We start from the raw sequence: 10709 nt of genomic DNA, 5'->3' as shown, positions 1-10709 counted from the left end.
TAGTGCTAACACGCGGCGAAAATCCTAACAGCAGCATAGAGGAAGAGACAGAAGAGAGAATTAATGCATTCTAAGGTCCTTATACTGTCTGGTAACAGCAAAGAAATATTAGTTAAGCATAGGCTTTGCTAAAACTCAGTGTACATGCCAAAAATTTAAAGATTACTTCTACAAAAGTAGAAGAAGAACCTAAAACTTCCAAACTATTGTAGTAGAAAGGACAGGGTGGGGAAGGAAAGAAAAAGCTTGATTAAACCAATGGAAGACAATGAGAATAAGAGAAATCCAGAATATAGTTAATAGAAAAACACCAAATAAGATGACAGAAATAAAGTACATTATTAGTCACAATTGCTGCAAACACATTATTTTGCCAGTTAAAAGAGAAATCTCCCAAATTGCATTGAAACATACATGCATGAACACAAATGTATGTGTGCATACAAACATGCTATTCCTAAGAGACCCCTGATGAAACATGACAGGAATGGTTGAAAATAAAGGAGCAGAGAAGACATACCCAGAAATGCCAGTTTGGGGCATGGACCTTAGACAAAAATTCTCAGACCTTGCAGAAACAGGGATGTTCAAATATATTATTTATAATAATAAAAGATTGGAAACAGCATACACATCCATTAGTATGGGATGAAAAAATAAATTTTGGCTTATATGTATAATAAAACAATATAACAGATACATGACTGACCTAGATAAAATGGGCAAAGGGGATACGCATTAAAGGCATAATGTTGAATGTAAAAACAAGTTGCAGAAGGCTATACCATATGATATTATGGATGTAGGTTTTTTCCAAAGGAAACTTTCTATTGCAGAATAATGTATGTACATAAGAACGTACAAATCTGAAGAACACGTCTATGAATTGTCACAAAATGACATGCCCTGGAACCCAGCACCCTGATTAAGAAGTCAAACCTAACCAAGCATCCCAGAAGACCCCCTTGCTCTCTTCCAGCTCCTGTAGCCTTCCAGAGGTAACTATTATTGTAAATTCTAACCCTACAGATTGTTTTAGGCTATTTTTGAAATTTATGTACATGGGATAATACACCCAAAAAGTGTGTACTCATATTGTGCCTGTCTTCTTTGACTCCATGTTATGTTTTGACGTACGTACTATTGAAGCATGTAGCCATGTTTATTCCCTTTGCTCTGCTAGGGTCCCACTGGATGACTATGCTATGACTCATTTATGTACTCTATTGGTCGTCTCCATTTGGGATTTTTCTTAGTCTGGGGCTATGGTTGATCTTGAACTTTCTTTTGGTGCATATGTGCATGCATTTCTCTTGGGCACACACTCAGCAATTGCTGGGTTGAGGATATCCATATTTTCAGTGGAGATTCTCGGGTAGTTCTTCAAATTTGTTTTTACCAATTTACTTCCCTAGCAGTGTAGGAGAGTTCCAGCTACTCTGTATCATATGAACACTTGCTTTTTAAGTCTTTCTAATTTCAGTCATTCTGGTGGTTCAGGGGTATGAATTTTAAAACACACTCACACATAAACACTGTACATCACCCGTGGATATATACACAGTAAATATATAAAATCATGAATGGGAAGGATAGATGTCAACCTTGGGTTATTGATTACCTCAAGGCCAAGGGGAGAATCTGAGAGGGGAGAGATAAAATGGAAGGTTTCAACAGTACTTTTAAAATTAATTTTTAAACCTTGGAAACAAACATTTTTAGAACTGCGTGGGAAGTACATATGTGTCTTTTATTTTTTTCAAATTACTTCTGTTTGATATATACTGTAATTAATATGTTTAATTTAAGAAAAGAGTTCTTAAAAGAAAATATATATATATATATACCCTCCACAAGGAAGCAAACAAATTCACAGTGTATCTAGTTATAAACACAATATTCAGAACATGACTAATAGACCAGACATTCCACTTCTGGGTATAATTATCTCAATACATAGAAATGTTTTAAGGAGCAATATTACAAAATAAATAATTATGTGGGTGTGATAAAAGATTCGAAGTAAATAGCAAAGTTGAGTATTACCATTTTTTGCAGAGGGAATTCACTATGCTTGGGTGGCTACCTGATGAGTGTCCATTTAGAAATCAGAATTTTTAGATATGTTGTTATACTGGGAGATTTCTAGCAGAGGTCCCCAAACTTTTTACACAGGGGGCCAGTTCACTGTCCATCAGACCGTTGGAGGGCCGCCACATACAGTGCTCCTCTCACTGACCACCAATGAAAGAGGTGCCCCTTCCGGGAGTGCGGCGGGGGTCCGGATAAATGGCCTCAGGGGGCCACACACGGCCCGCGGGCCGTAGTTTGGGGACGCCTGCGAGAAAACGTTATCACGCACTTGCTACACAGGACTGGTACTATGAGGACGCGGAGACAGCAAGATCAGTAGAGAGAACACGACAGACTTAAAGCCTGCCTCTGCCACCCCCAGAGTCCTCTTTTGCTTCCCAGATGTCAAGATGGTGGGATAGTTAAGGGTTTCTCAACCTCAGCACTATTGACATTTGGACTGACTAATTCTGACTCATTGGTTCTTTCTTTTAACATTTCAACACTGACTCTCCCCCCTTTTATAACTGAGGAAACCAAGGCTCAGAGGCCGATAAGGGCAGAGGAGCCCACACACTCTGAGCCCGTGTGCTTTCCAGCACAACCTGAGCGCAGCCTGGCGCCTAGCCCTCACCAAGCACGTGGCTCGTGTCATTGGGAAGGGGAGGATCTGACCGTGGGACTCATGGAATCGAGAACTGAGCCGCTCGAGCCGTCCTCATCAGCTGAGGTCCACAAATGACCAGCCACTGTCTCACAGCCTCCTCTCCCAAGATTGAGCTCCATGGGGAACCAAAGGGAGGGGCCGTCTCCTTCCAGCTGGGAGACAGCTGGGTGAGCCCCTTAGTCAGCTGGGGTGAGCCCCTTAGTCAGCCGGGGGGAGCCGAGAGCCAGCCCTCCTCCCCACCGGGCGTGCTGGGAAATCACATCTGTGGGAGAAGCTGAGACACACTAATCAATCGTTTTTTTGTCATTTGCACTAAGATATAATAATATCAATTGGCCTTACCTCGTGTAAGACCACCACTCTCTGTGTGCCAGTTCCCCATCAACCCACACCTCAATATGACTCCTCGCAACTTCCCTCAGATCTGTGTTCTGATCAAAGATCCAGAAGCAACGGCTCTGCACTCGTCAAAGTGCTTTTAACCCCACCTCTCTCTTTCAATCTTCCCAACAGTCAGCAGGTAGGTGTGCTCACCCAGGCCTATTTACAGATGAAAAGACTGAGGTCCAGAGGAGCTGAGTGGCCTGCCCGGGAGAGAAGAGGGAAAAGGAGAAGAAACAGAGGGGCTCGGCCAGCCCCACACTGTTTCATGCAGCTCCTAAACAACCAGGTGTGGGCTGAGCTGGGGCGGCTGTCACTTCCCCGGAGTGGGAGCCCAGGCCCGCCACCATGGGTAGCAAGGAACGGCAGCACCCTCAACGATGGCAGGCAGCCAGGAGGACCCCTAGAAACCCACCACCTTGTGAGAGGAAGAACCGAGGGCCAACGCATGGGTCAGTTTAATATCTGTCAGATCTCAAAGGTTAGGACAACTGGCTGCAAAGGAGACGGGACTTGGTCTGCACCCCCACTAGGATGTGTTGAAGATGCGGAGGTGAGGCGGAAGAAGAGGGAGCAAGCCATGTCCTGCTTAGACTCTCAGAAATGTGCTCTGTGCTCCCAGGGCCAATGCAGAACGATGTTGGAACAATAGGAGCGGCCTGGGTACCACGTTCCAATGTCCCCCTCAACAATCAGGGCTCATTCTCAGGAAAGGGACCCGTGGTTTCACTCTCAGGCTGTCACAAAGGCACAGTAGAGAGCTCTGCTGCCTTCGTCCCTGCTAAAAGGTGTGTGTGTGTGTGTGTGTGTGTGTGTACACACTTCTGAGTGGTCCACTCAAAGCTCCCCCTCCAATAGCCTGGTCGGGGGAATGATCTCTCTCTCTCTCTCTCTCTCTCTCTTCTCTTTGGTAGGAAGGGAGCACAGCTTGCTATCTCCAAAGAAATTTTCTCTCTCCAATCTCCCAAACTCTGTATTTCAATCCTTTGTTCCCTTGAGGTAGGTGATGAGCTAAAGATGGGAAAAGCAGTTTCCAGGACCCCCTCCACAAATCTCTCATAGATGACTCAACATCTCACCTTGGAACGAGGGGATGTTTTGCACTTACTATTTTGTGCCCATGTGTGGGGCTTAAGAAAGAATTCCACTGTAGTATCCTGTCCCAGGAGCTTAGGCAGCAGTAAGGCCTATGCCCCTCCTTGACACAGTGCTCATCTTGGACCCCAAGCTCTCATATCTTCTTCCCAACCAGTATAACTAGATTTCTATCATATCCCCCAGCAATCTGACCCACATGCATGAGAAGTCTCACTTAGTGCATAGAGGTAAGACTTAAAGAGTCTGGACCAGGACTCAGTCAGCCTTGTTGTAAGCCGATCTCTCTCACTACAGGGTTGTGGGACCCTGAAGGAATCAGTCATCTTCTCTGGGCTTGTTTCTCAGCTCTAACACAAAGGGCTTGAACTTGATGGTCCCCAAGGTCCTTCCAGCTCTGGGACGCTGACTTGGTTTGAGGGATCGTGCGAGGCCAGTGCCAGGCCAGTTCGATGGCAGAAATGACGCTGCAAACCCCTTGGGCAGTGCCTGACATGTCCACTCCCATCAGTGGACTGCTTTGTTTCAGATGACAAGATCGTCACAGGATGTCTTCTACCTTAGGGAACAAGTACTCTCCCAGTTCAGGATAGAGACAAAAACAAAAGGGCAGGCCCCTGAGCCTGGGGCCCCAGGGTGATGTCAAACCTCAGCGGGTCCAGGAAGCTGCATGCTCCAAATAGCCTTATCCCAGGATCTAAAACAGGCAGCAAATGGAATGGTTTCCAGAATCCCCTTCAGCTAAAGATAAAAATATCATGGGCTCGGGGATGTCCCAGCCATAAATCAACCAGTGAGGCCTATTTCTGTCCTTACCCCTTGCCCAGGGTTTCTCCTATGACCTCCATCCATCCTGAACTCCCCGTCCTGGACTCCCAGCCACCTTAGCACTGAAGTAGGAAGAAGTTCATTCTTTGACTTTGGGCAGAAGTTCAGCAGTTTGGCCATGCCAGCATGAGAATCCCGCCCCTGCTGACAGGCAAAGACGTAAGCATTCTGGTGCCTCCATGGGTCTCTGTGAGCCTGCTTAGCATGAGTCCACTCTTGACAGGCTGGGCAGCTTCTGGTATGTAAAGCCAGCAGGCAAGGCCAGGGCCACTATCACAGCAGCCTGGCCCATGCAGGTTCGCATTAGATTCGGACAGTCGGTAAAGAAACAACGGAGCCACAAACTGGTGGGCCATAGTCTTTAATTCTAGCTTGCACCCAGCGGGCAAGTAAAAAACACACACTGGGCTCCAAAACCCAGTCACATTCAGTGCTCACAAAGCCACTGACTTATCCGAGTTTCCTAGAATCAAAAGTTTCTAGCTCACCAGCCTTATTCTCCTCAGTTCCCCATCTCCTTCCTTATCCCAGATACAAACTCTGTACAAACTGGCATCTCACTCAGCACTCCGCCATCTTGGCTGCTTCTCCTGGCCTCCTCCACATGGCCTTTCTCTGCTCTCCTCTCTCCTCTAATGATAATCTCAGGAACCAAGCGGGCAAGTTCCGTTCTACCCCTATTTTATAGTGTAGCTTCACAACCTCTAATCCAATATACAAAATAGGGAAGTCTCTAATACAAAATCACTTCTCTGAGGCATGATTGGATTGTACCACCCCACATCAAAAAGGGGTGGGAAAGGCTTAATCCCAAAACCAAGCCCCAGGCTACAAGGATTCTCAACACACATTAATATCACCTGGGTGACGGCCTCACGTGGGCAGCACCTATTTTTAACAAAGTGAGCATAATACATTTTATCTGCCCAACACGGTACATGCCCAGTTTCCTAGCCTGGACGGCCACGTGGCAGCCCACGGCTGCTGTGGTTTTCTCTGAGTAACCCCTCTGCCTGGCTGAGTAGGGCTCCTCCTTCATCTCATTACAGAAATTAAAGTCCCACCTCTTAAGGGCACTGCGAGGATTAAATGAGATGCTGTAAGTAAAGCACTAAATTTAGCACCTGGCAAGTTGCACACTCAGAGAATAAGATTTGCCCCGCCACCCCCACTGGCCATTAGCAGGAGCCAGACTTTTACGGCTGACTCATGTCTGCCGAGAGCTCCTTTGAGGAGATTTTTGTCCATTTGAAACCCTAAATCAGCTTCCAATCCCCCAGTTGGAAACACCTTTGAAGACACTTGGTCTACTCTGAGATCCTGAATCAGGCGATGCGGGGCCAGCGGAGACCTCGGTCTCATGTCCAGTCTTCTACCGCCCTCTGCAGGTTCCAATGTGATACCGCAGGCATGTTGGCTGCCTCCCTGTGACCAAGGATCGTCACTCTATAGACCTGAGGCAGTGTACAGAGTAAGACAGCAGGCAGGGCAAGGCCAGGCGTCTCAAGAAGACAGCACCTCAACTAATAAAACACGTGTGTTTGATTTTCCATGACCACGTTGCCTCGCCTCTGTCCCTAAGCTCAAAAGGGAATTCAGTCATTGTTCAGCACTTATGGCCTCACTAATATAGCTGGCACATCTCAGTCTCCAGGTATGCCCTAGAACATTCCAGAAAATCCACTGAAATATACATATGGGGATATCAGTGTAAATACTGGTTCAATTTCTAAAGCTCTTTTGTTTTAATCACGCCATCTAAAATACTCAGAGGAATGGAATTTTGTAAGAAAAAGTGTGTGTGTGTGGGGGTGCACATGTGAGTGTTAGGCATGTGCATGTGAGTGTAAGGCTGGCTAAGATATGGCCGATGTTAGCATTTGGTGTGGTTATAATGATTAATAAGCATTTCTCCTGTGCCGGCCAGCTAACAGTTTGCTTAGTAGTGACATCAAGCTGCAGGTTCGACTGCATGGTTTCCACTATCCTTCCATGGCCAGAATCATGAACCCTGTTGGGCAGAAGGTATTTTATACAATGAAGGCACATGACAATGTCACATCATCCCCCTAGTGCCACACAGTGATGGAATCATCTGTTGGAGTAACTACAGGAAATGTCTGCCTTTCTCTTGTCTCTCTACCAAACTCTCTAGCAGATTTCATGAGGCCCAGATAAGTACATCATAGTAAGGGAGTCAAGTTGTTGATAGCTGCAGATTCTTTATATAACTGGAGCTTTCGGGTCATATATTTATAGACTTTTAGAGCTGGAGAAGACCTTAGAGATTATTCCAGTCCAATTCTTTCATGTTGCAGTGAAATGAAGTACAGAAAAGGGAAGTGACAGACCAAGGTCACATAGAGACACAGCTGGGATGAGAACCCAGGCTCCCTGACTGTTTCTCTTCTGGCTGATGTTGATTTTTGGTAGTATTGTTTCTAGATGGAAATTACTCTGGCATCAAAGGAAGATTTTTAAACCTGACCCTTCTTCTGCTTCTTCTTTTTTTGTGAAATATACAAAGGGCAAGAGAAGAAAGCTAGCACATTGTACGCACTCAATAATTGAGTTTGTTGGTTTTTGGTGTTAGGGAGTAATCTTACTTAGTGCAACTTAACAAAATTAGATTCAATTAACCTTGAATTTGTTTCATTCTTTATTCTCTCCAATGACCCAAAGGTGATTAGAGGTTTGAATCTCACCACACTGTACCATTACAAATTTGAGTATGGATCTGAGGTTATAATATGACATTCACTGGTTTGAAGGAAAGGCTTTCTGAGGAAGGCACATGGATTTAAAGTAACCTTGGTGTAAGCTGGAGGTCTGTGGGATTCCTCTCTGAAGGGCAGAGACTGTCAATACTTGAGGTTATATGGTCTGTCCAGTGAGTTGGGACATAGTACTTCCTAAATCTACTTGATCATATACATGATTGATTTAAACAGATATGAAATGATTCTTAATTGCATAGTAGCCACTTGGGCCTTGGGCCTAATAGTTCTGAATTTGCTTGTCATTATGTTTGCAAATCACATTTTTGATCAAAATCTTCCAATGCACTCTGAGTTCTTCCAAACACCATTCTGCTGAATCACAGCATTGTCATCCTGCGACTTCTATAGATTCGTGTTCTGCAGGGTACAATCCACACTCCGTGGAGCCCCGGGTAGTATCAGAACAGTCAGCTGGGGGCTTTCTCTTCAGACCCTCAGAGACCAGCGTTTACAATTCTCTGGTACATCAGCGACACACTAGAAAGGAATGATAGAGAATTCACTGCTAGGGTCTTCCCATAGCAAATGTCCCCTCCCACCCTCTGGTACACATGCTACTTCATACCCCTGCCAGCCACCATTCTTAGACCAACCATTCTGCAGTTCCAGCTGTTGGAAATGTCTCCAGGGTAGGATCCCTTAATTTCCTAGTCATTTATTTATCTTTGTTGAGTACTTTCCACATGGCAGGCACTCTAGTGGGCTCTGGAGATACAGGGATGAGCAAACACAGAAGTAGCCTCTTCTCCCAGGCACTCCCAGTCCTTCAAAAGCACAGAATCAGCTGCTCAGTCAAATCTACTGCAGGCATTTTAAATCACTGGTGTGCTTTCACATAGCAAGGGGGTTTAGGTTAGAATCTCTGATTTAGGTCTGGGGCCTCGGAGGGGTTCATTAAATCATTGAGTTGTGCATCACATTGTTTGAAGGAGCCAACTTTGCAACCTGTGCAAGCTGATAGGGAGTCATGCCCCCCCTCTCCTCCCAGGGAATAAAGTTTGGATAATTGTCAGCACTGGGGCCAAGGTGGGAAGGTTCTGGGCTGTGGCAAGGTTGCTGCAGAGCTATGGACATCCTCACTGCCTGGTAGCCCCACACATTGTCTGTGTGGCTTTCACCCCAGAGCTGAAGCTATTGACAGGATGGCCTGACTAAGGACCCATCCCACCCCCCTCACAATCAGTCCTGATGTCTGGGATGGTCGATATGCCTGGCCTGGGGGCTCTCTCATCCCTGCAACACTTTGGGTCCATAAGTACCCCCTTTACCTCTAAACCCAAAGAACCTACCAAATTTCCCACCAAACAACCCGGGAGGAAATCCAACTTGGGGATCAGGAAGAACCTGGTTCTGCTACCTCAACAGAGGCTGCCATGGCGGGCAACTGAAGTGTATGCAGGGACCACCTCAGCCAACTCAGAGCCTGGGCTGGTTCTGAGGGGCCAACAGTGGGAGAAACTGTCCCAGCCTGGTCTTCTTTTGCCAGGCATTATTCACCACAAGTACCACATAGGGCAGGGGTCCCCAAACTTTTTACACAGGGGGCCAGTTTACTGTCCCTCAGACCATTGGAGGGCCGGACTATAAAAAAACTATGAACAAATCCCTATGCACACTGCACATATCTTATTTTAAAGTAAAAAAAAAAAAAGGGAACAAATACAATATTTAAAATAAAGAACAAGTAAATTTAAATCAACTAACTGACCAGTATTTCAATGGGAACTATGGGCCTGCTTTTGACTAATGATGGTCAATGTGCTCCTCTCACTGACCACCAATGAAAGAGGTGCCCCTTCCAGAAGTGCGGCGGGGGCCAGATAAATGGCCTCAGGGGGCCGTAGTTTGGGGACCCCTGACATAGGGCCTTCCCAAAATGATTATGACAACTGTGGGATTCTGTGTACTCTGCTACAAACATTTCCAAGGTAGAAACCAAACACTGTATAATGAGATCATCTGCAAAGTCTTCCTAAAAGGCTGCAGTCTTCAAGGGCACTGCGTGTCCCCAGTATCAGCATGGCACTGGTCATCACAGAACAACTGTGGGTCATCTAATTAATTAAAGCACCCTTTTTCTCTCTCCATCTCCACGGTTCCTCACAGTGTTTTTAACAAAGGAGGATCTCAAAAAACATGCTAGCGATGGACACTAAAGATCAGGCTCTTCTGGACTTTTATCCATTACCCTCATCTTCACAGAAGATGAATTAATAAAAATCTGTGGGTGATAGCTGTGTATCAAACAGCCGTCCTTCCCATAAGGAGGCCCAGCTACAAGCTGCAGCTTTAAGGGAGGGGGTTCTTGTTATTTTCCCACAAGTTCAAGGGAATGCCTCAACCAAATAGCGGAGGGCGGCACTGACTCCAGGCTTCCCGGCTGAAAAAGAGCCTAATGTCTCACTGTTCCATCTGCAAACGTTCCCCTGCAGTGGACAGGCCTATGCCCAGGCCTCCGCCAGACTGAGTGGCCACAGACTGAGTGGGCGCGTGAGAGGCGTCGTACCAGTGTGGTGAACTTGTCCACGCAGGCATTGCGGATCTTCTCCGGGGTGGCAGGGCTGTCCAGCCGGAAAAGCTCCCTCGCATTGGTATCCGTATGCTGAGCGCGAGCTGCACGGATGGCATCCTTGATGGCAAAGAAGATGGAAGCAGCCAGGAAGAGGGGCGGCTCTCCAACCGCCTGAGGGGACAGAGTGGGGGACAGGAAATCAGGAGGAGAGGTGCCATCCTCCACAGCAGGAGCCCCCGGATGGTTATTATTCTTCAGGAGCCCAGCGATGCTGGACCCTCAGCCACCAGCACTAACCGGCCTCAGATGATCAAAGGCCAAGAGCAATCAATCCACTAAGTGACTAGACCTAGTTGGCATATTTCTTTTAACT

General features: G+C 46.4%; 1 protein-coding gene across 2 annotated transcripts in view; it reads right to left on the bottom strand.

Moving 5' to 3' along the window:
• Window positions 1-7698: 7698 nt before the first annotated feature.
• Window positions 7699-10709, bottom strand: part of XDH (xanthine dehydrogenase) — a 71396-nt gene continuing 68385 nt past the window's right edge. For both annotated transcript variants that reach the window (XM_066378550.1, XM_066378549.1), the window contains exons 37-38: window positions 10331-10507; window positions 7699-8301 (exon numbers count right to left, since the gene is read on the bottom strand). In XM_066378550.1, coding sequence (XP_066234647.1) covers window positions 8251-8301; window positions 10331-10507 — 228 coding nt within the window. In that variant the 3' untranslated portion in view covers window positions 7699-8250. The remainder of the gene's footprint in view (window positions 8302-10330; window positions 10508-10709) is intronic.

Source organism: Saccopteryx leptura, chromosome 3 (genome assembly GCF_036850995.1).
Source record: "Saccopteryx leptura isolate mSacLep1 chromosome 3, mSacLep1_pri_phased_curated, whole genome shotgun sequence".
NCBI classification, from domain to species: domain Eukaryota; kingdom Metazoa; phylum Chordata; class Mammalia; order Chiroptera; family Emballonuridae; genus Saccopteryx; species Saccopteryx leptura.
Note: the sequence above shows the minus strand (reverse complement) of the source record. Positions and strands in the feature narration are given on the sequence as shown.